The following is a 26,524-nucleotide window of genomic DNA, read 5'->3' as shown; positions in this document are numbered from 1 at the left end:
AAAAAGCTAGTGGAAATAATCAACAACTTTGGCAAAGTTGCAGGATACAAAATAAACCCACATAAGTCATCAGTATTTCTATTTATCTCCAACACATCTCAGCAGCAGGAATTAGAAAGAGAAATTCCATTCAAAATCACCTTAGACAATATAAAATACTTAGGAATCTATCTGCCGAGACAAAGACAGGAACTATATGAACACAACTACAAAACACTTTCCACACAACTAAAACTAGATTTGAGCAATTGAGAAAACATTAACTGCTCATGGGTACGACAAGCCAACATAATAAAAATGACCATCCTACCCAAACTTATTTATCTATTTAGTGCCATACCCATTGAACTACCAAAATACTTCTTCACTGATTTAGAAAAAACCATAACAAAGTTCATTTGGAAGAACAAAAGATCAAGGATATCCAGGGAAATAATGAAAAAAAAACACATACGATGGGGGCCTTGCAGTCCCTGACCTAAAACTATATTACAAAGCAGCAGTCATCAAAACAATTTGGTACTGGCTAAGAAACAGAAAGGAAAATCAGTGGAATAGACTGGGGGAAAGCGACCTCAGCAAGACAGTATACGATAAACCCAAAGATCCCAGCTTTTGGGACAAAAATCCACTATTCGATAAAAACTGCTGGGAAAATTGGAAGACAGTGTGGGAGAGATTAGGTTTAGATCAACACCTCACACTGTACACCAAAATAAACTCGGAATGGGTGAATGACTTGAACATAAAGAAGGAAACAATAAGTAAATTATGTGAACACAGAATAGTATACATGTCAGACCTTTTGGGAAGGGAAAGATTTCAAAGTCAATCAAGACTTAAAAAGAGTCACAAAATGTAAAATAAATAATTTTGACTACATCAAATTAAAAATGTTTTGTACAAACAAAACCAATGTAACTAAAATCAGAAGGGAAGCAACAAATTGGGAAACAATCTTCATAATAAAACCTCTGACAAAGGTTTAATTACTCAAATTTACAAAGAGCAAAATCAATTGTACAAAAAAATCAAGCCATTCTCCAATTGATAAATGGGCAAGGGACATGAACAGGCAGTTTTCAATTAAAGAAATCAAAACTATTAATAAGCACATGAAAAAATGTTCTAAATCTCTTATAATCAGAGAGATGCAAATCAAAACAACTCTGCGGTATCACCTCACACCTAGCAGATTGGCCAAGATGACAGCAAAGGAAAGTAATGAATGTTGGAGGGGGTGTGGCAAAGTAGGGACATTAATCCATTGCTGGTGGAGTTGTGAATTGATCCAACCATTCTGGAGGGCAATTTGGAACTATGCCCAAAGGGTGCTAAAAGACTGTCTGCCCTTTGATCCAGCCATAGCACTGTTGGGTTTGTACCCCAAAGAGATAATAAGGAAAAAGACGTGTACAAGAATATTCATAGCTGCACTCTTTGTGGTGGCAAAAAAACTGGAAAATGAGGGAATGCCCTTCAATTGGGAAATGGCTGAACAAATTGTGGTATATGTTGGTGATGGAATACTATTGTACTAAAAGGAATTATAAAGTAGAGGAATTCCATGGGGACTGGAACAACTTCCAGGAAGTGATGCAGAGTGAAAGGAGCAGAACCAGGAGAACATTGTACACAGAGACTGATACACTGTGGTACAATCTAACGTAATGGACTTCTTCATTAGTGTAAATGCAATGTCCCTGAAAAATCTGCAGGGATCTATGAGAAGAAAAAAAAAAGCACTATCCACATGCAGAGGAAAAACTGTGGGAGTAAAAATACTGAGGAAGGGCAACTGCTTGACTGCAGGGGCCAAGTGGATATGATTGGGGATATAGACTCTGAATGAACATCCTAGTGCAAATACCAACAGCATGGAAATGGGTTCAGATCAAGGACACATGTGATACCCAGTGGAATCACACATCAGCTATGAAAGGGGTGTGGGAGGGGAGGGAGGAAAGGAAAATTATTTTTGTATCCAATAAATAATGTTTGAAATTGACCAAATAAAAAAACAATGTTTAAAGATGAAAGAAAGAAAGAAAGAAAGAAAGAAAGAAAGAAAGAAAGAAAGAAAGAAAGAAAGAAAGAAAGAAAGAAAGAAAGAAAGAAAGAAAGAAAGAAAGAAAGAAAGAAAGAAAGAAAGAAAGAAAGAAAGAAAGAAAGAAAGAAAGAAAGAAAGAAAGAAAGAAAGAAAGAAAGAAAGAAAGAAAGAAAGAAAGAAAGAAAGAAAATAGAGAAAAAATACTTGTATAAACGTTCCCCTTCTCAACACACCTGGGGGCACACTCCCCCCCCTATACCAACTCAGTCAAGTAGAATAGTCTCAAGCTTAAGGTAGTTTATACTAGCATCTGCCCTACCCAAGTTCACTCCTAAATGCAACATTCCTGGTGGACAGATGCACATCTCTAACACTGTGGACTGAGCTGAAAAAAGCTGTCCCAACTTTCCTTCTTATTCCTGAAAATCCCAGCATCAACTCCTGCTCCCAGAATTCTAGTGACTCACTCTCCTTACCTATTGATACTTGAAGTCATAGCTATTTCCAATATACCTTCACCTGAAATCAGAAAAAAAAATTAACACAACAGAACCAGAAGCAACAGTATATATACTCTTGACTTTGTGCCATCTTCATGAAAGTCAAAAACCAAGGTCCTCCCCTACCTCTAGGCCCATGGTAGCTAATCTTCCTCAAACCAGGAGAGCCAGACTGGCTCTATAAATAATGGAAAAAGGTTCCTTTTCACCATGTGGTAAATAGATCAAAAGGAATTATTTCCATAGTAAAAGACTGGACTCATTAGCTAGTTCCCCCTGTACAAAAGTAACTAGAAAATGTATATAATATTTTAGAGTCTACCTACAAATAACTACCCAGGAACTGTATGAATACAATTAGGAGACATTCTTTGAAGAAATAAATTAAATATTTGGAGACATATTCATCATTTATGGTTGTTGTGCCAATATAATGAAAATTATCTACATACTACAAATTAATTTACTTATTAAGTGTAATACCAACAAAACTACCAAAGGATTACTTTCCAGAACTAGGGGAAAATGTTTGCAACAAGTTTCTCTGATAAAGTTCCCATTTATAATCTATATGAGATATAGATTCAAATTTAAAAGAATAAGAGGCATTCCCCAACTAATAAATAGCCAACGGATAGGTACAGGTACTTTTCAGAGCTATCAAAAGCCATTTAAAATGCTTGAAAGGAAGAAACTGGTAGAACAGAGCACTGGACCTGGAGTCAAGAATATAAAAATTTGAATACAGTTTCAGATATTTATAAATTGTGTGATCCAAGGAAAGTCACTAAATCTCTGTTTGCTTCAGTTTCCTCAAATAAATGGAGATAACAGCACCTAACTTGCATGATTGTTGTGAGGATCAAATGAGATATTTGTAAAAAGCACTTAGTGTAGTGCCTATGTAGAACATAGTAGATGCTATATGAATGCTTATTCCCTTCCCCTACCACACCAATAATTATGGCAATGCAAATTAAAACAACACTGCTGTTTCACCTCACACCCATCATGGTAAAATTCACTAAAAACAAGGAAGATGACAAGTGCTGGAGGGAAAACAAGGATATTAATGCACTGCTGGTAGAAATGTGAATTGGGCCAGCCACTCTGGGAAAATAATCACCCAAAAAGTTATACCATTGCTAGGTCTGTACCCCAAAGATATTAAAGAAACAGGAAAAAGACCAATATGTACAAAAATATTTATAGCAGCTATTTTTGTGGAAACGAAGAACTGGAAACTGAGGAGTGCCCATCAATTGGGGAATGGCTGAACAAATTATGGGATATGAGTGTGATCAAATTCTATGGGGGAGGGGCTCAATGGATTGAGAGTTAGGTCTAAAGATGGGATGTTCAGATCTGATCTCAGACACTTTCTGTGTGACCTTGGGAAAGTCATTTAACTCCCATTGCCTAGTCCTTACCCCTCTTCTGCCTTGGAACCAATACATAGTATTGATTCTAAGACAAAAGGTAAGGATTAAAAAAGAAAAGAATTCTATTGTTCTGACAGAAATAATGAAAAGGATGATTTCAGAGAAACCTGTGAAAATTTATATGAACTGATACATAATGAAATGAATAGCACCAGGAAAATAATTTATACAATACAAAACCAACATTGGGGGGAAAAAAAAAAGCCTTTGAAAGACTCTGATCAATGTAATGACCAACTGTATCTTCAGAGGAATGACAATGAAGCATGATCCTCATCTCCTGACATGGACTCAATGGTGCTAATGAAAGGTGCAAAATGAAACTTTTTTTCTTGATAAATGTGGGGTTTATTTTGCTTGACTATGTATCTTTGTCACAAGGGATTTGATTTTAATTTTATTTTTCCATTTGTCAGGGGAAAGAGCAGGACTACTGATAAGTTGGGGAAAAGGGGAGGAGGAAGGAAGGAAGGAAGGAAGGAAGGAAGGAAGGAAGGAAGGAAGGAAGGAAGGAAGGAAGGAAGGAAGGAAGGAAGGAAGGAAGGAAGGAAGGAAGGAAGGAAGGAAAACAATTGAAGTATTGTTTTAATTTACAGAAGAAAAAATAGAATGAAAGCCAGTAGGAAACAAAGACAAGTAGAACAACTTTGAAAGTTACATCTTTTAAGTTATATATTTAAAAGGACAAGCAAGCTATATTTGAACAATATTTGCATAGCCCTAATTTCTATATGGAAATGCTCATTTTACTTGATATTTTTTAAATTTACTTTAAAAAAAAAAGAAATCACAAATAACCTTGGAGAGAGGAGTTTTAGTTGAGTGATTAGATGAGAAGCCATATTGCCAGAGATTGAAAGGAAAAGAGGTAATAAGTATAGCCAACTTTTTCTGGGATTTTGGCTGAGAAAGAGAGATAGGATCTTAGAGGATAGCTGGACTTCAGAGTATGTCACAGAGTTATAGAATCAGAATGGGGACCTCAAGTTTGAAGCAATCTCAAAATGCATCTAAGTCAATACCTACCCATATCATGAACCCTTTCCCAAACAACCCTAACAAGTAGTTATCCATCTTTTTCTTTCAAGGCTCCAATGAAGATGAACTTTTCAAAGCAGACTATTCCACTTCTAAATGGCTTTGACTTAAGAAGTGTTTCCGTATCTACACCTTCCTTCTGTTGCTCCTAGTTTAACAAGTCTAAGCCCTCTTCAGCACAAGAACCTTTCAAATACCTGAAGATGGCTAAGATTTCTAATTGGATTCAAAGATCCATAGACTTGCCAGAATATGAAGGGGCCTCAGAGAATATTTAACTCGCCTATCTCATTTTAGAGTGGCTAAGACTTGGGGAAATAAAGTGAGTTGCCCAAGGAAAGTCACACAGCCTGTTAGTAACAGAAAGTAGATTAGAATCCAGGTTCTCCTGCCTTCTATTATAGGACTCTTTCTACTCCATCACAGATATCAAAGACTCGGGCTTCCAGATATCCAGTCTATAATCCTAAACTACTCAAATATCTCACTGAATATGCCCATGGCTCAGGGGGCAGCAGTGGAGAGGAGAGGAGGAAGAGATACAACATATAAAGGTTTAAGGACTCTCAGAGTAAAAGAGTGGGAAATCCCCAAGAAAGCAACTCCCCAAAGAGCACAATAGAAACTTAATTCATAACATCCTTAACAAGGTCCTATAGGGATCGGGTCTCCGAGGACTCAGAAACTAATTTTTCCCTCTGTGACCTCCACCCAGTCCCAAAGCCCTCAGCTCACCTGTCCCAAGTGAGGAAGGAACTCATTTGTGCCTCCCAGAGACATAAGTCTAGACTGGGAGATCCATGTCCAAGGCTGGCTCCCTACCTTCTGGAGGGGGGGCAGAGTTGCTGTCTTCCACATTGTCCAGGAAAGAAGGTTAGTCAGGTAAGTCTGTTCCTTCAGGAATCCTGTCTAGATGAGCCTAGTGAGGGCCTTGGGCTGAGAAGAAAAGTAGTTTGTTCCTCTACAGAGACTCAATAAGATTCTACTAGAACCTGTCCAAGACATGAGTCCCTCAGCTTGGATAGCTTTGAAACCAATCTAATTCAGATTTCAGTCCTGCCTCTCCTCTCCAAGTCAGTGTAACCTTGAGTTTAACCCAAATATTAGCTTTTTAACATCAGTGTACACTGGAGCCTGAGCCTAATCTGGACCCAGCCTAGAGCATGACCCAATACACTAGCCTAGGACAGGCCAAATCTGCATTTGACTACAGCCAGGAAATAATAGTGGAGACAGTGATGGACTTAAAGTAATAAAGACCTCAGTTTAAATCCCACCTCTGAGACTTTGGACGAGTCAGTCAATAATTATTCATTAAACCCCTAAAGTGTACTAGATGCTATTCTAAGAACACAGAGAAAGGCAAAAGACAGTCCCTGCTCTCAGGGAGCTCACAGTCTAATGGTAGACAATATGCAATTGTGAACAAACAAACTATAAACCAGATAAATAGGAGATAATCAACAGAGGGAAGGCACTTCAATAAAGAGGGATCCGGAAAGGCTTCCTGGAGAAGATAGGATTTTAGCTGGATCTTGAAGGAAGCCAGGGAAGACAGGATGAAGAGATGAAGAGGGAACATGTTCCATGCCAGGGGCTGGAGAGAGTTTAGAGGAGTTTGTCACGTAAGCTCTGTAAGTTTCACTTTTCTCATCTAAAAAATGGGGATGGTGACTCCCTGCAGTGCTGACCTCACAGGATTGTCAGACTCAAATGAGATCATGGAGAAAGCACTTTGCAAATATTACAGCATTCCATAAATGTCAGCCTGGATTATTATTGTTGTTATGCATTTTGTTCTCATCTTTTTCTGTGAAGTTCAGATAGAAATGATCCAGATACTATCCTGCTATAATTCATTTATATTTAATATTCTATGAGTTATTGATGAGGTGGTTTAAAAAAACTTTTATAAGTGGGAATGAGTGCCATGTTCTGGTGCCTCTGAAAGCATCTTCAAATACATTATTATTGTTACTGTTGGCAGAGAAATACCAGTCACACCTGGGGTCCGTCCCAACACATCAACCATGTCCTCTGAGACCATCTAAGCTAGTCGTGGCACTGAGCATCCACACACAGGAGTGGCTCTCTGGAGTTTAACAGGGGCACAGAGGGATCTAATAGCAAGGCATGAAAAAGCCCAGGTCATTCATTATTGGGAAGAAGGAGCCATTGGGTCTATGAAAGAATTTTGAGGTAGGAAGTGAAGGAGAGGAAAAATCTGTCAGGGAGACTAGGAATTGCTCTGTCACTAGAAACAGGTATTTTTACGAATTTCCCTATTTTTGAAAATCTATGGTTTACGTTCTTCTTGTCATAAAATCTGAGTTAGAAGACGATATCTCAGAAATTACATATCCAGGCAGGAATCCCTCTAAAACGTCCTCTACGTGTGTTTACCTAGCTTCTATCAAAGGCCTGAAGTAATAGGGAATTGACTACCTAAAGAAGCAGGGCATCCCAATTTGAGATGGGTCTGATAGCTAGGAAAGCATTTCCTCTATAGAACTACACTTTGCCTGCCTATAATATAATAGCTCACATACACACTAATCAAAATAAACCTAATCCCCTTTTAAAGCTCTCCTCCCACCAGCTACCAATTTCTCAACTCTCTGCACAGTTTGTGATAGATCTTAGCACACAATCCTACCGTTACAACCAAGTCCCTCTTTTGTAAGTAATTGAACCATCAGACTGTAATAGAGAGAAAAAAATTGGAAACTGAGTCAAAAGACCATCATTTGAGGCTTCACTCTCACCTTTCAGGTTTGGGACCCTGGGCAAGTCATTTAACTTTTTTGAGACTCACTTTTCATAGCTCCAAGAAGAATCAATCACCAAGGGCTGCTAGATGCTCATTGGTTAGAGAGCCAGTGCTGAAGACAAGGAGGTTCAAATGTGGTCATGGATACTTCCTAGCTATGTGATCCTGGGCAAGTCATTTAACCCCAATTGCCTAGCCCTGACCACTCTTCTACCTTGGAACCCATACTTAAATAAGTGGATTTTTTAAATCTATCATCATCATCATCAACTTACATTAATATTTCATGAGGTCAGAAAGACCTATGGTCAAATCCTGCCCTAGACACTTACTCTGTCTAATCTCTGTTTCTCATCTGCAAAAGAGAGATAATTACAACACCTACGTCTTAGGGTTTTTGTAAGGATAAAAATGAGATCAAATAAGTAAAGTGCTTTGTAGGTTTTTAAGTGGTATATAAATTCTTGTTGTTTTTATTATTACTATAATTATTATTTCTTGAGTGTGGGCATCCCCTTCCTTGGTGCTAAGAGCCACCCCTCCACACCTTCAAAGGTAGTCTTACTGACTGACTGACTTACACAACTTACAAAGTTGTGGCCAGGTCACATCATCACCTCGTAGGTGGCCATCTTTCTGGCAATGAGCCTCCTTACCCTTAGCTTGGCTCTTCCTTTGCTCATACCTAAAATTGCTCCAGCTTGGTAGGACTGACTTCACCCTCCTCTAGCAGAAGAGTTGTGGGTTTATATTAAAAATAAAGAAGTAAAATATGCACATGAGACAGAGAAACCAATTGGTCAGGGTCCAAGTTCTGTGGATTCCACCTGCATAACATTCATTTCTTTCACCTATTTCGCTGCTTCCTATTCCCACCCACAGGACTCTAGTGCCACCCATTCAGATTATTACAAGGACTTGAGTACCACCCACTCAAATTATTACAATATCTTCCTAATAGGTCTTCCTTCCTACATTCTCTCCCCTATCTAATCCATCTTTCAGTCTACCAGACTAATCCTCCTTAGGTCTACTCCTGATCTTGGCTCTATTTTTCAAAATTCTTCAGTGACTCAGAATTCCCAATTATTTTAAAACTTATTTTAAAATCCTTTCCCTGTATTCAGGGCCCTCCTCCATCTCCCACCATGCCCCAGCCCCCATTTGAGGCAGGCATTTCATACTCCTCCTCTCCATGTGTGCTTTGTTCCAGGTGAATTAGGTTATTGGGGTCCTCATGGTCACACTGTGTTTTTCCCTCATTGTTCCCTAGCTCACCCTGCTCTATCTGCCTGGAATGTCCTCTGACCTGAACCTCTCTCTCTTGAATTCCTTCCCATCACTGAAATCTCAATTGAGTGTCACGTCCTCCAGGAATCCTCCCCTGTCTTTGTGGGTGCTGAGCTTGACTCTCACGTAGCACTCTGCTCAGCACCCATCTAATGAACTTTATCCTGTATTGCTTTGTATTTGTTTCTGTCCTATCAAGATGCCCTGAAGCCCTAAGGAGCCACAGCTACAGCTGCTTAGGTGCCCTGAATTAGCTTTCAACCCTAAGCAAGTGCTCAATTCCAACCTGGGAGGAAAGCCAGCAATAGAAGCATGAGTGATTCAGAATCATTCCAGATCAGGGAGACAGATAGCTAGATTTTTCAGTTTCTTTAAGCATTACTCTCATTGAACGATTTTTAGGGTGATTAATAAGGGTTTTCCTATACTGTTTTCATTTTTTATCACCTTTTATTTTAAAACATTGAGTGGAAGAGAATAATTATCTCTAATTTAATTAATTCCATCTATGGGAAATGTAGTTGTTTGGACCATTCGAGTCAGTTCAACAAACATCTTTGATGCTCTTCCTACATACGACACACTCGGAGAGATGCCAGGGAAGCAAGAATGAAATTAGACATGGACTTTGGCCACAAGGAGGGTCCCAGGTCACAGTCCAGCCCAATTGTTCTCATCTCCAGTGCAGTCACGGTACCTGGGAGGGATCGAAATATCCCCTGACTGGCCAGCCTAAACACAGATAGAGCCCAGAGATGTTGCTACATCCTTTCCCACAACTGGTTGCCGTCCTTTCAGACACTGTGCACTAGTGAAGACATTGTTGGTCACAAGTAGACCTCCCCCCCCCCCCCCCCGGGGAGACTCGCTCACAGCTTTATTCTTTAAGGGAACTAGAGCTTCACTGGGTTTGAATTTTTTCTTTGTTAGCGTAGAAATGACACAGAGAGAAATGGGTTGAAATATGAGTGAGAGGTTGGTTTTACAGAGGTTGGTCTGGCAGCATGCTAGGAACCCTAGAAGGGCAGAAGACAATTACAGAACAGACCAGGCTTTCTTCCCTTCCTCCAAAGTTATGCAGTGCAGCCAGACTCCAGGTTTTTCTGCCAAAGACATCTCTTCACTAATTTTAAGTGCTTAATAAATTATCATAAGAATTCAGTTAATGGTCACATCTCATATCTTTATTGCTCTAAACCCACAGGCAGTTAGATGGTGCAGTAGATAAAGCAGTGAGTCTGGATTTAAGAAGATTTGGGTTCAAATATGATCTTAAATATTTAGTAGCCCAGCTGTGTGACCCTGGGCAAGTCACTTAACTCCCATTGCCTAGCCCTTACCACTCTGCTGCCTTGGAGCCAATACATAGTATTGATTCCAAGACGGAAGGTAAGGGTTAAAAAAAAAAACTCTCACATGTATAGGTGGTTTTAATTTCATAAATGTACTTCTCTATGTCACACCACTGCTCTAACTCCAGTGTCCATGATTGGTTTTTTAATTTCCCCTTGTGACCCAATTCAAATAGCTAAACGGACCAGGAGTCTTTGCCTACCAGTTCCCACTCTCTCCTCTTTTCTTGGTTTTCTAGTCTCCCTCTGAGTTGGTCTTGAATGAATGTGCCTTCAGGATCTTCTCAATGATATCTATTTTCAAATCACAATTGGAGAAAAGAGAATTTTCACTTTATCTTCTTTGGACAAATACATAGTTATGCAGGCAGACAAAAATGTGTCAGAAAATTACACTAAGTGCCAAACAAATTTTATCTCATTTCATCTTCTGAGTTAATTGAACAACTGTTCAACCCCTAAACTGTATTAAAATTCAGGGAAAGAACTAGGGCAGGGAAAAATAGACCTAGGAGCCAAAAGCAGAGACGATAATTAAACCTATGGGAGCTAGTGAGGTTTCCAAAAGAAAGGAAATAGAGAGATCAAAGAGTAGCGTCTAGGACAGAGCTTGGAGGGACTCCCACTGTTAAAGGACATGATTTGTCTAAAGAGGTAGAAAAGGCACAGTTAGATAGGCTAGAAGAAAAACAGGGGGGGAGAAGTGTGACAAAAACTTGGAGAAGAAAGAAAATCCAGGAAGAAAAGGGTGGAGAGCAATAAAGTCTAGAAAAGGACCATCAGATTTGGTGATGAGAAGATTGCAATATGTTGTATCTACTACTGTAAGCTTCTTACCTAGGGCTGTACCTTGTCTAAATTTTGCATCTTACCCCCCAACATTTGAACAGTATTCTGCACACAGTAGTTGGTTAATACTTGTCTACTGGTTTAGAAGAAAACCAAAGAATGAAATAAATTCATTCATTTTGTCACACCCTGTATGTGTGTCACAACTTGTAGACACCATTGGAGATGGTCACACCCTACAATCACTATGGAACTTGTCACACCCTGAAATCACTATAGAGTGATAAATCACACCCCATAAGCATCACTGCCTTGCCTTGAAGCCATCACTTGGGCCAACAGGAGTTAACTCAAAAATCTGCTGGGGCCATGACCTCCAGCCAAGAGGCATTTGTAGTTATGAGGCTGTCTCAGGAGGATATAGCCATCATATGTTTAAAGTCAAAGGGCATGAAGTCCATGGGTCATGAAGACCAAAGACTGATTCAAGGTGAACAGCAGACACTGAGATCCAAAAATGCAAAGCAAGGTCACAGTCCTCCTGATTCAGAGTGGAAAGGCCAACAAGAAACTGAGAAGCAGCTCAGTCTAATGGGAAGAGGAGAGTTTGCCAATAGGGTATCCAAGTATATGGGTCCTCCTTGATCTGAGGCCACATAAAACTGTACCTTGTTCTCTCTTAAGAGGCCACTATTGGGGGCAGCTGGGTGGCTCAGTGAATTGAGAGTCAGGCCCAGAGACAGGAGGTCCTGGGTACAAGTCTAGCCTCAGACACTTCCTAGTCACTTAACCCCCATTACCTAGCCCTTACCGCTCTTCTGCCTTAGAACCAATACCCAGCATTGATTCTAAGATAGAAGGTAAGGGTTTAAAAAAAAGAGGCCTCTCGAAGACAGTTTCTGGGGTCCAACATACCAAGTTTTTGATGGGTTTTCCATTTAAATAGCAGAAGAGAGCATACCAGCATGTACCAGTCTGCCATTAAAAGGAAATTACAATGGAGCACACATTGAACTCAGTGAATTATCTTTAAATGTATGGTCCTAAGAACTAGAGAGGAACAATCCTCTCTAGCATCTTTGGACCCTGATTTGTCCTCAGATCTCCCTGCTCAGCTTAGTCCTTCCATCTTCCTTTTTGGTGACTTAAAATTGATCCCCCTTGACATGATGCTTCTCTTTTCTTCTATTCAGATTTTGGCAATGAAAGGACTTTAAAAAGAGTCACCTAATTATTTACACTGAAAATTTAAATGAATAAAGAATGTCTACTGTCCAGACTATCACACACAGTTAGATGTAGTGCTCATGCCAGGGGTGTGTTGGAGTTAGCTCATGCTATCTCATGAGAGCTGATCGTTAAATTTTCAGTGTGAGCAATTATACATTGGAATTTGGCAAATCCTGACTTTGCTTTGTTGACAGTTTAGACTTAAAAAATCTGTGGAGAAATTTTTATTAATGTAGACTAAGATTAAACGTACATTGTGCCTACTTCTTTTCTGGAGAGTCAATTGTTAAACATTTAGCAACATACCAGTGACTCAGTCCTTAGGGACAAAAACTGCAAATGGACAATGAACTTGACCAAGAATTGAACAGGAAAAAAAATAGTGGCCTGGATTGTCTTTGGAAAATTGCCGAGTTACTTGAATTCATTGAATTGAATTGAAATCAAGCTACTATCTGAAAAGGGGGATGGGAAAGCATCTTTTTAATACTGGTATTTTTCTAGCAAAGTTATAGTCACAAGACTCCATTCTTTGAAGAACTGAAATTGAGATTTGTCCAAAGAGCTATGGAGAGGGCATGATGCTTGTGAGTAATTTGCAATATGTTTAAAAAAAAAAAAAGGATTGCCAAGGAGATGAGTAAAAGGTGTCATCAAAGAAATATGTGATGGGAGAGGATGGGGGCAAAGATGGACTGGTCATACAATAAGAGCATAATCAATGTAAAGCCCACATGTTCTAGTGATATCCTTAGGATATCAGGAGACATCAAAGAACACTCCCAGCATTTTAGAGGGGTCTCCTATGGTGAACATACAGGCAGGCAGGCAAGGGATCTATTGCAACCAGCATCATTGGAAGGAATGAACATGTCAAAGGGATTCCCAATTTCTTTGATGTACTGGAGTATTGGTGCATTCTTGCTTTAGCTGCAGATACCCATGCTCTCATCAGCATCAAACAGCTGTTCTTCTCTTGCCTATTGGGGAGATCCCAAAGGGCTATAACCAATAGGCAACTTGTCATACTCTGTCAGCTCATATGGAGCTTGTTGTGGGATATTGGGGCAGGAACCAGACGCTTCAGATAAAACAAAGGGCTAAAACATAGCCCATAGAACTGAATATATCGAAGGGATCTCATTGACCATCTGATACAACTGCCTTATTTTACAGATGAGAGATCAGTGCCCCAGAGGGGTGACAAAACTCATTTAAGATCTTGTAGCTAGTGGATGGCAGAAATGGGACTTGAACCCAGATTGCTTTTGAGTTGAGCTCATGCTACCTTCCTTTGAAAAGATAGCCGATGTCTGTGACAGAACAATTCTGATTATTTGGCAGGAAAGTGGTATCGTAGATAGATCACTGGTCTTATAATCAGGAATGGGTTCAATCAGTAAACATTAAGTCTCTACTAGGTTCCAGGCCCTGTGCTAAGTGCTAGGGATACAAAAGAGGTAAAAGATAGTATATGCTCTCAAGGATCTTATAATCTAGATGGGGGAGATAGCCAGAATAAATGGGGATTAATTAACAGAGAGAACACACCAAAATTAAGAGAGGTTGAAGAAGGCTTCCAGTAAAAGATGGGATTTTTTTTGAGACATAAAGGAAGCCAGAGTGGAATTGTCTGAGGAACCAACATACCCCCCCACTGGCTGACAAGGTCACAGTTTGGGAGCCAGGAACTGCAAGGCAGCCCCCCAAGAACAAAGCCCCCCATTGACTCCCTCTGTGACCTCTCTCTCCAACTTTCCTAACTAATGGGCTTGTTATGGTTATTATTCTCTCCCCAATACAGGAGAAATAATATGATAGCAAATACTTATAGGATCAATACATATATATCCCACTTTAATCCCTCCTAGATAATTGCCCCCAAAAGATTGTATTTACAGAATTAAAGCCCAAAGATTACCCCTCCTTTCTCTCACTTAAGCACAGATACACTCCAAGGCCCTACAATAAACACTGGCCAAATGCTTGAGCACCATAATAAATCTTTCCTTGGAGTGGAGGAGGGAGAGCCTTTCAGGCATGGGGGATAGCCAGAGAATGTTGCTAAAAGAGAAATGGAATGTCTTTCATGGAACAACCAGGAAGCCAGTATCACTGGATCAAAAGGTATGTATCAGGGTGTGTAATTAGAATTTCATACCCCAGGACTCCATTTCCCAGAATCCCACTTTCATCCTCACATTGTATCCTTATGTTTTTGGAGATAAAGTTTCTGTAAACCAGTCCTCACTGTCTCTCTCTTCTCCCACTAATGCAGTCGAGTAAACTTCTCTTTACTCAAGCTTTTTACTTTTGGCTTTTTATTTTCTCTACTTCAAGTGATTATTAATAAATCTCATAAAATATAATACTTGGAATTATTAGATATTAATTTAACTCTTACAAGGGCACAAAATGTAAGAAAACAGAAATGTAGAAGGGGGCTAGGTTATAAAAGGCTTTGAATGCCAACCTGAGGATTTTGTATTTGATTCTGGAGGCAATAGAGAGGTACTGGAGTTTGGGGTGTAGTTGGGGTGACACTATTGATTGCACTTTAGGAAAATCACTTTGGTTGATGAATGGAGGCTAGACAGGAGGAGGTAGGAACTTGAGGCAGTCAGACCCACCAGTAGGCTATTGTAGTAGTCCAGGGTGAGATAATAAAGGCCTGAACTAGAGGGGTGGCAGTAGCACAGGCAAAGGAGAGAAAGGAGTACAAGAAAGAGATGCTGCACCGGTGATATTGGCAAGCCTTAGCAACAGCTTGGATATTGGGTGAGGGGGGAATGGGAAAGGGGGCATGCAGTGAAAGATAGTGAGGAATCCAGGATGATATCTAGGTTGCAAACCTGAGAGACTAGGATGATGGTGTTGCCTCAGGCATTAATTAGCTGTGTGATCCCTGAGCAAATCTCTTAACTTCTGTTTCCTCATTGGTAAAATGAAGATAATAACAGCATCTACCTCATAGGATTCTTGTGAAGATCAAACAAGATACTTGTAAGGTGCCTGGCAAATAGCAGGCACTGTATAAATGCTTATTTCTTTCCTTTTTTAAAGATTGATTTATTTAACTGATGGTTTTTATCTTTAGGGGCTGTTGGTACTGCATTCTAGCAACCTCTGATTGCCAAAGAATATTATTTGATTTTTCTTAACCCAAAACATTGGGAGAGCCAGATGCTCTAACTAGTGGCAATAGATAAGTGACATTATTTTAAATCCCCCAAATCTTCAAGTTGTGTTTCTGGATCAGAGATCAGACTCCACTCTGTGAAGCAAGAAGATTGCCAAAGAACTATTGATGTTTCAGTCTAGGTAGGGTCTCTGTAGAGCTGACAGCACTATTGGCACTTCACAGGAGCGTGTAGAGATTGAGTCTTTCATGTTCACTAAATCCAGAGACTCATCTTCAGGGAATAAAAATGTTAGACCAAAGGAAGGTGAGGTTGGTCATAGGGAAGATGTATTCAGCTAAAGTGTGACTTCTTACTGAGCAATTTTAGCTATATTGCTTTACACTCGAAAAGTGTACTTCAGGGGGAGGTAAGTAGCATAGTGAATTGAGAGCCAGGACTAGAGATGGGAGGTCCTGGATTCAAATCTGACCTTACTGTGTGTGTGTATGAGGTCTGTGTGACTCTGGGCAAGTCACTTAACCCCCATTGCTTAACCCTTACCATCCTTCTGCCTTAAAACTGATACTTATTACTGGTTCTAAGACAGAAGGTAAGAGTTTGTTATTTGGGGTTTTTTTTAAACACTGCAAGTCAATATCAGAGAGATGACCTAAGGGTGTCATAGACTGCCAGGGAGGAAATAGAAATGAAATCTTGGATAGTCACCAAGGTATGAGCTATCTTGAAGAGGAGTACTTGTTAGAGAATCAGAGTATCATAGTGAACCTGGAAGAAAAGTCCGCATATCCAACTGTAGCATTGTATGTCAGGGAAACCAAAAAGAGATGAATCTTGTAAGACTCAAGGTGTCACCAGGACATTTAAAGTCTATGTTCATGAAATGAGAAGAGTCGGTGGCTGTTAGAAAGAGTTGGATGTCTGGAAATATTTTAAGCAGCCATGGTGGCAAACACACTCAACAAGACATGAGGTTCATTGCAGTGTTGTGCACCTGGATTGGGTTCAAGAAAACATTATCCCATCCTGTCCATCCCTTGGAAGTGGCCGGGCAATGAAATGAACAAAGAATAAAAAGAGAAAACAAATTGACTAGGGTTGAGTCTTAATGTTGTACAGTTAGAGTGTTTCCAAAAGCCAGGCACTATCTTATGTCAATCTACATCTAGTCTGGAGATCATTGGGAGCATCGACAGTGCAGGCAGTAATAATGGAAGCCTCCTGCTTCTCCTTCCCTGTACACATGTATTGTCCAATCAAGTCAGAGGGTTAGGGTACAAGAGAGGAGAGGCAAGTAGGTGGGTTTGTTCTAGGGTTCTTTTTCCCTGGTCCTAAGAGCAGGGTAGGAGACAGAAGTGTCCAGATCCAAAGAGTGATACATGGATTCATGTCTGATGGTCCTGACAGCAGCCAGGAATGTTGCTGGTCAGCTGGGACTGGAGTGGAGCCTTCCAGTGGGGGTGAGGGACATTTCAGTATTGATAGACTCATTCTCCAGACCAGAAGTTGGAGCAGAGGGAATCGGGCAATCAGGGCAGAGCTTCCGATAGCCATTGATAAATAGATCCACCAGCATTGACAGTGATACAGAAGAATCTCACCTATTAGTGGAGATCTGTTTGGTACAGAGAGCCTGGAAGTCTATTCCATTTACAGAGTGTATATCAACAGAATCTTATGTGGTATAAAGTGTTATTAATGTTCATGAGTTATAGGAGGAGCATTGGGCCACTTGGGATTTGTTTCCTGACAACTTTGTCCAATCACTTTTTCAATGACAGTTTTTGGTGTTCTATATCAGTTTTGGATGGTAGCTGTAGCCAAGGTGTTATGTGTTAGTGTCATATATGTGTGTAAGTGCCACAGTGTTTAGAGTGCTGGACTTAAAGAGAAGAAGACCTAGGTTCAAATCTGGCCTCAGACACTTAATATCTGTGGGATCTTAGACAAGTCACCTCAACTCTGCCTCCATTTCCTCTTCTGAAAAATGGAAATAATAATAATAATAGCACCTCTCTCCTAGGGTTATTGTGAGGCTCACATGTAATTCTGTTTATAAAATACTTTGCAAATGCTAAAGTTCTACATAAATGCTAGTTATCGTTATTGATGTATGCTATGTGTCTCTCTTGTTGTCTAGCATAAGTGGCAATCCAAATGTGGGAATTAATTCTTTTTTTTTAAACCCTTACCTTCCATCTTGGAGTCAATACTGTGTATTGGCTCCAAGGCAGAAGAGTGGAAGGGCTAGGCAAAGGGGGTCAAGTGACTTGCCCAGGGTCACACAGGGGAATTAGTTCTTTAAGGAATTTTTTTAGGAACAGTGATGGAGTCTTTGGGAACAGAAGGGAAGTTTCTACCTACTGAGGGTACATGTCAATAATGAGGATACTTTCAAGGGAATAACACTCAGGGAACCCAAAGAAGTTATGCTGCAAGTTTACAAAGGGTCCCCGAAGTAGTGGGCAGGAAGAGTGGTCCTATCCTGCTGGCCAGTGTTGTGAGACAAACAGATTGATTGAATAGGTACAAAGGAAGGAAAATGAGGGCAAAGCCATCTCTTTGCATCATAGTAGCCATCCTCCCCACCTTTGGTTCTTTATGTACAAGGGGCATTTCCCATGCTGTAGAGCATAAGAGTAGGGCATCTGGGCATACCATAAAGGCTCAGGGTATGAAGACCCTCAACCATTCTCCAAGGTTTAGCCCCTCAACACAGCCCAGTTTCTGGGACTTGATCTTAAAGAAGAACAATGTCCTCAAAAGTCACTTAAAGGTGACAGCTGGTCCTTAGGGAGGGGAACAGAAAAAAAGTGTGGCCTGAGCTATTCCACACCCTGATGTGCTCTTCTCATGAGGCAAATGACATTGGGGCTATCAGGAAGCCAGGGACCACCCTAAAATATTTACAGGAAAGCAGTTCTCTCCCTGTATTGATACCATTTACTTGGGGACACAGGATGTCATAGAATTTATCACCTTAAAGGGGGCAAAATGTAAATTGTTGTACATTAAAATATTCTCTCAGGATTTGCTTTAAAAGATACTGATGAACCTTGCTTAGATATGTAGACACAAGAGTCCCTTAATTCTGATCTTCAATAAAGTAAAGACTTTTTTTGGAGCAGCTGATTTTTACATTATGGCTCAACACATAGAAGAGTCTCAAAAAATACATGATAAAATGAGATCATATTTATAAATAGTGCTTAGCACATAGTGTCATATAAATATTTATTCCCTTCTTTCTCCCCACATCCACCAAAGCCTAAAGTTAAGTTCTGCTTCTGGTACATCCTGGCTGAGTGACCCTGGACAAGTCACTTAAGTTCTCTTTCCCTTGCAAAGAGTGTGCAAGGTGACAATATGATCTAGCAGAATGTTCCCTGTGCCAGTGGATTCTTAGGTCCAGTCCCTCTCCTCCTAACTTCACCTTATCCAGGGGCTACAATGGTCAAGCTTATTGACTGATAAGTAGGAAATCTTCCATTCATAACAAAGAGAACATCATGGAGATTCTCAGCAAGACCCTCACCTTGACCTTCATGATCTTCATCCACCTGGTCCTGGTCCCTGCCAGTTGGCAGCCACTAACCTTTTCCCTTTGCATGGCAAATAGCTTGATTTGTTAACAAACACTTCAATCAGGATCAAAATGAGATCATGGGTAATATGTAAATCAGTTGAAAACTCCATGACATTCCTACCTCACCCAATAAGTTCCAATGCTCACAATTAAAGCAAGATGCAATTGTTTTGAAATTAATATCAATACAAATAGGTACTGGGATTTGTTTACAGCTGTTGCATAACTTATGAAAAGCATCAGGGTTTACTAAGGAAGGCTCACATTTCCACAGGGAAAATCCCCAAATTCATGATTTAAATACAGTATAGGAAACTAATTTACCATATTAATAACATTCCAAATATTCTCAAGTCTTATGAATCTCACTCTCATGTTCTTCAGGTGGCACTCCCTTCTCACACTATCAAACAAAATCTTTAATTAATTACCATTTTAAATTTTTTTATAAATTGCCAAAGTATCATATACCCATTTGGTAAGAAGGGGAAGGATTCAGATATGTTTAGGTAATCTATAAAATCAATTTAATATCCAGGTGTATAAATTTATTCAAATCCATGTTGCTTTTTGTCAAAGGCAATTTGAAGTCTTGAAGTCCAAACACAGTTTTGTTTTGGTTTTTAGTTTTTTTAATCCCTACCTTCCGTCTTAGAATTAATTCTTTGTATTGGTTCCAAGGCAGAAGAATGATAAGGACTAGAAATTGGAGGTTAAATGACTTGCTCAGGGTTACACAGCTAGGAATTGTCTGAGGTCAGATTTGAACCTAGGACCTCCCATCTCTAGGCCTGGCTCTCAATCCATTGAGCCACCTAACTGCTTCCTCCCCCCAATAGTTTTCTAATTATCATGCTCAAAGGCCCTCCAAATGTTCATTCATTTCTGATTTCCATTTTTAGGTTTAAAATTCAACAAGATCTTCAACTTGTCTCTTCTGTACCTTATCAGTTATATAGTAGAATTTATTTTCCCTGCCTTTAGAGAACTATAAATTGAAGACAGGTTTGGGATCATGATTAATCAATGATTGTTTCACATTTAATTGTACTCTCCTTGGTTCTCCATCCCATTAATTATACTTCTGCATTTTTTCTAATTCTCAAGATCATTTATACTATTTACTAATAACAAATTACCTCTCAATATGATATATGCATTTATAAATTTATATAATCATTGGCCAGGGAGAGTACCACATCCCTCAACAAATGTTTCTACCATGTGATAGTTCTTTTAAAGCAATCACAGTACTCATATCAATAAGAATTCAACCCCTTGATGCTATGTTTACATCATAGAATAGGCATCAGTCAAAAATATTCACAGCACAGCCTCATAGTCTTTTTTCAAAATTTTAATTCTGGAAATTTATTAAAATAACATTAACATAAAACGATCTTACAAACAAGTAAAATATAGTGATATTAATTCAATAATAGTCCAATTTAATACACCTCCAAATTATCTACATGGTATGACAAGTAAAAATTCCAACAGAATAGGTTTCAGGCAAAAAAGAAATCAAATTATTGATTGGACTAACAATGATCAAAGATAACTTTGAGTCTTGAGTCATTTGAATACAATTTTTGAAAGCTCATTATTCCGTCCTTCCCTAAACAGCCCAAGACATCTCAAATTGGCAGATACCTAGTAAGGAGGTAGGTTAATAGTTTCCAGTCCTTCCATGATCTCTTCATGATGTGATGTGGATGGGAAGTTTCAGAACAAATCATGATTCCATATTGGAATCTTGCTGACCTAAAGGTAGTATTCGGGGGGCAATGAGGTGGTTCACTGGATTGAGAGTCAGATCTAGAAATGGGAGGTCCTGAGTTCAAATATGGCCTCAGACACTTCCTAGCTGTGTGGCCCTGGACAAGTCACTTACCTACCATTGCCTAGCCCTTACTGCTCTTCTGCCTTGGAATCAATTCACAGTATTAATTCTAAGACAGAAAGTAAGTGTTAAAAAAAAAAAAAGAAGTAATCAAGTTGGGTCTGGATAGGTTTGACTTCTACCATTCATTCTAATAGATAGAATTAAGTTCATGGCCATGCTGCCCCAAAGATATACTTGGTTGGAGTGAAACTTATTTACTGGAAAAGATGAATCTTAGCTTGTCCATTTTAATTAACCCTATTATAAAGAATGCTTAGCCAAGGACTGTGAGAGCATTCCTATGATTGTTGGGACAAAGGAATGAGGAAAAGACTTGAAAAATTTGTTACAAGGCTGTATTAGAAATTAAAATATAGAGTATTGGGGGCAGCTGGGTAGCTCAGTGAATTGAGAGCTAGCCCTAGAGATGGGAGGTCCTAGGTTCAAATCCGGCCTCAGACACTTCCTGGCTATGTGACCCTGGGCAAGTCACTTGACCCTGATTGCCTAGCCCTTACCACTCTTCTGCCTTGGAGCCAATACACAGTATTGACTCCAAGACGGAAGGTAAGGGTTTTTAAAAAATAAATAAATAAATAATAAAATATAGAGTATTAGGAATAAACTTTCCCATTAAGGATAAATCTTCTCAAAAGAAAAATATTTCATGCATATAACTCTCAATTTTGGCATGCCTTACTATTGCATCCAAAAGTCAGCACAATGGGGCAGGTAGGTGGGTCAGTGAGTTGAGAACCATGCCTCAAGACAGGAGGTTCTAGCCTCAGACAATTCCTAGCCATGTCACCAAGGGTTTAAAAAAAAAAAAGCGATCAATAGTATGAGCTAACTTTATTTTTTTTTTAAATCCTTACTTTCCATCTTAGAATCCATACTGGGCATTGGTTCCAAGGCAGAAGAGCAGCTAGGCAATGGGGATTGGTAACAAAGCTAGGAATTGTCTGAGGCTACATTTGAGCCCAGGACCTCCTGTCTTGAGGCATGGTTCTCAACTCACTAACCCACCTACCTGCCCCACTGTGCTGACTTTTGGATGCAATAGTAAGGAATGTGTATTCTTACAATACTGTGTATTGGTTCCAAGGCAGAAGAGTGGTAAGGGCTAGGCAATGGGGGTTAAGTGACTTGCTCAAGATCATATAGTTAGGAAATGTCTGAGGCCAGATTTGAACCCAGGACCTTCTGTCTCCTGGCCTAACTCTTAATCCACTGAGCTACCCAGCTGCCCCACTATTGATCACTTTCAATGTCATCATTGTACATCAATTGCTATCCAAAAGGTAAATCAACTGTCATGGAACATAATCATGCTTAGTTAGTCTATCAAAACCAGTGTCAATCTGGCTTACACTACTCAATTCTAAGAGAGTTCCAGGATTCCAATTTTCTTTTCCAAATCCATAGCAGGATATGAGGATCTGTAAAACTAAGCATAAAATCATTAGAACTCTTGCCAATTCCCTGGAGAGGAATTCAACATAAACTCAATTTTGTTTCAATTATAATTTGTGAATCCTAGTTAATGAATGCTGAGAAGAAAGATGGAAAGCCCTTCTTGCTAGACATTCATGCTACTTTACATGACATTTATTTCTCATCCATTAGACTGACCCACACTGAGAGCATATTGTCACATTTATCTTTGTGGAAGTATAACTCTGGGAATAAATAGAAGGTTCTTAATAAATAAGTGTTGAATTGACCATGTTCAATAGGATAGTATGTATATATATAGTGCTTTGCAATATAGAAACAAGTGATTTTTTTTCAAATTTATTATCAGCAAAATTGCTGACTCCTTAAGGGTACCTGGATTTCCAGTTTGTGTATTCTTCTTGGCAGACACAACAGCTACATGGGACAAGATAACCACACAAGTGTATCAGAATTCCTCCTTCTGGGACTTTCAGAGAAACCAGAGCAACAATTGCTCCTCTTTGGGATCTTCTTCACCATGTACATGGTCACCATGATTGGGAACTTGCTCATCATTCTGGCCATCTATTCTGACTCCCACCTCCATACTCCTATGTACTTCTTCCTCTCCAACCTGTCCTTCGTGGATCTCTGTCAGATATCCACCACAATGCCTAAGATGTTGATAAACATCCTGACACACAACAAGGCCATCCCCTATGCTGGCTGCCTCGTCCAAATGTATTCTTTTCATTTGTTTGGAACCATGGATAGTTTTCTCCTTGCTGTGATGGCCTATGACCGTTTTGTAGCCATCTGTCACCCACTACGCTATGCAACCATCATGAGTCCTCGGCTCTGTGTCCTGCTTGTAGGAGGACCCTGGGGTATCACCAATCTCCAGTCAGTGGTACACACCTCCCTAATGGCCAAGTTGACCTTTTGTGCAGACAATAAAATCCCCCATTTCTTCTGTGACCTCATGCCTCTGCTGAAGCTCTCCTGCTCTGACACTCACATCAATGAGCTGGTGATTTTAATCTTTGGCATCTTCATGGGTATAAGTCCCCTGGTGTGCATTCTTCTCTCCTATATCTGCATTTTCTGTGCTGTCCTTCGGGTTCCTTCTGCCAAGGGGAAATGGAAAGCCTTCTCCACCTGTGGCTCTCACCTTACTGTGGTCTTACTCTTTTATGGAACCATTTTTGCTGTGTATCTGCAGCCCTCAGGACCCACCTCTCCACAAAAGGACAAGGCAGCTGCTGTGATGTGTGCAGTAGTCATACCCATGCTGAATCCCTTCATCTACAGCCTGAGAAACAGGGATATGAAGAGTGCTTTAAGGAAACTCATCAGCAGAACATCCTCACAGTAATTGGAGCCACAGGCTTAGGGGGCTATGAGACAAGCACCTGGGGAACTCAAGACTAGCCCCTTCCTGCTTTTCACTGGACACCTGCATTGCCACCACCCAAGGTCTTCAGGTATCTATACCCTGAGGACCACAGTAGGGTTGCCACATTTTAAGAGTGAAACTGTCATGTTGAAGAGCATCTAAAGAAGGACAACTGGAATGAGGAAGAATTAGAGGCCATGAAAGATCAAACGAAAGAACTAAGAATGTTTAGTGTAGAGAAGAAAAATTTAATAAGACACAATAGCTGGGTTTTGAGTGTCCAAGAGGCTCAGATAGAAGAGGGATTATTGGAATCAATACTATAAATAAAGTCTCAGAGTTAAATGGAACTTTAAATGTCATCTCATCCAAGCCATCCACAAATACAAGAAGCACTTGTGATATCATCAGCCTTGGGGAGCTCAAGGTGTGGGAACTGAAATCTACCTATGCCTTAGTAGATAAGCCCTTGAGAATTACCTGAATTATCTAAGGATTAAGTGATCTGTACATCCTTATGCACTTAATAAGTATCAGAAACAAGATTTTAACTCTGGTCTTCCTAACTCCAGGCCCTGCACTCAATCCACCATGCAATATTGCCTCATACTTCAATAACAACAAAAACTTGTTGAGCCATGAAGTTGCAGAGTCATTGTTGATCTGCATTGGTAGAAGGCATTTCTTCACTAGGAGTTCCATAAACCAACGAATAGTAGCTCTGAGTCAGTTTTTTTTTAATCCTCAACAAACTTTCTTTAACTTAAAGAACTCCAATGATGGAGAGCTCATGGTCTCCCTGAGGCCACTCATTCCACTTTTATAGGACTCTAATTATTAGGAAGTTGTTTCTTATATCAAGGAAGGAGTTTAATTCTTTGCAATTTCCTCCCATTGTTTCTATATCTACCTCCCCCACCCCTCACTCCTCAATCCCCACTCCCAAGCTAAGAAGAACAAGTCTAACTCCTCTTCAAATATTTGGAGAGAGCTATCATATCTATCTATGTCCCCCACCCCACCCTCAAGTCTTCTCCAAACTAAACATCCCTCGAGTGTTTACAAACAATCCTTGTACGACCCAGTCTTCAGTCCTCTCACCATTCTGGTTGTCCTCCTTGGGATATATCTCATTTGCCAATGACCTTCAGAAAATAAATAGATCATTAAAACAAGACACAAATGTACAGAATGTAGTCTATTTGATATGGAGTCCACTGGGGCTGTCCTGTCTCTTGTTCTAGATACCACTCCCCTTTTAAGACCTAAGATAAGTTAAGTACCCTTTTGTGGGCAGCCATATCACATTCTTGGCTCATTGACCTTGTAGCCCACTAAAACTCCACATGATTTCCATGTGTAACTGCTGTTCCAGGTACACTTTCCCCACTCTCTGAAGTTATACTTCTGAAATTCTTTTAATCAAGGTATCCCTGTTAAATTCCATCGGATTAGAGTCAGTCTATCATTTTAGCCTGGAAGAGCTTTTGAACTACTGATGCTATCCCCCAACATGCTACTGACCCCTCAGCTTTGTGCCATTAGAGTATGCTATCTGCGTTCTTATCCAAATCACTGGCAAAAATGTTAAACAGCACAAGACCAAAGAAAGATCCTTGAGACACTCCAACAGAAACCTCACTTCAGGCCAGGGGTTCTTAACCTTCTGTCATGGACCATTTGGGCATCATGGTGAAGCTGATAGGTCTCTTCTAGAATAATATATTTAAATGAATAAAATAAAATGTAGAAATAATATATGGAAATTACTCTGTGATACAACATAAGCTATTGTTATTTATTATGTTAATAGCAAAGTTCCTGATGACAAGTCTGTATTTCCATTTCATGTATCTTCCCTGGCAGATACATCAGAGGATTACAAAGGAATCCAATTATATTGAAATGTTATCAAACTATTAATTTTCTTAGTTTATAGACCCCAGATTAAGAATTCCTGCTCTAGGACAACATCAAATAATTAATTTCCCTTGGGTCTAGTCATTCAACCAATTGTAGCTTCATGAAATCTCTCACTTTTGACCTCTTCTCTCTATTTTTCACTGTAGCGACTCTAGCTCAAGCCTTTTTTCTCTCTCTCATTTTAGCCTACTGAAAAAGCCTCCTGTTCATTCTTTCTATCTCAAGTCTCTCCCCTGTCCAATTTATATAACTCCATACATCTGTCAAAGTGATCTCTTTTGAATTTATTTTTCCGTAATTACACGTAAAAAAATTTTTTAATGTTTTGTTTTTTTTTTATTTTGAGTCCTGAATTCTCACCTTCCATTTCTTCCTCCCTCACTGAGATGGTAAGCAATCTGATTTAGAGTTTACATGTGTAGTCATGTAAAACATTTTTCTATATTAGTCCAAGGTGATCTTCCTAAAGTGCCAATTATGGCACTATCCTCCTGCTCAATCAACTCTCATGGTTGCCTACCTGCTTGAAAATCATATACAAACTCCTTTGCTTCACATTAAAGCCTTTTATAACCTAGATACATATCTCACCTTCACACACTCTATGGTCAACTGGCCTCCTTGTTGTTCCTAATACATGATATCCTATTTCTATCTTCTATGCTTTTAGAAAGACTTTTAGCCTCCACTCTGGAA

At 39.6% G+C, this 26,524-nt stretch overlaps 1 protein-coding gene across 1 annotated transcript; it reads left to right on the top strand.

Annotated features, from left to right (window-relative positions):
• Positions 1-22,948: 22,948 nt before the first annotated feature.
• On the top strand, positions 22,949-24,609 carry LOC100012177 (olfactory receptor 1I1). The gene has a single exon (XM_001366368.5). The coding sequence runs from the start codon at positions 22,949-22,951 to the stop codon at positions 23,882-23,884; it is 936 nt and encodes a 311-aa protein (XP_001366405.2). The 3' UTR covers positions 23,885-24,609.
• Positions 24,610-26,524: the final 1,915 nt, after the last annotated feature.

The sequence above is a fragment of the Monodelphis domestica genome, chromosome 3 (assembly GCF_027887165.1).
Source record: "Monodelphis domestica isolate mMonDom1 chromosome 3, mMonDom1.pri, whole genome shotgun sequence".
Lineage (NCBI taxonomy): Eukaryota > Metazoa > Chordata > Mammalia > Didelphimorphia > Didelphidae > Monodelphis > Monodelphis domestica.
This window is presented reverse-complemented; position numbering and strand designations above follow the sequence as displayed.

Coding starts and splice junctions, on each gene's coding strand:
- LOC100012177 (XM_001366368.5), top strand. CDS start 22,949: ATGGGACAAGATAACCACACAAGTGTATCAGAATTCCTCCTTCTGGGA.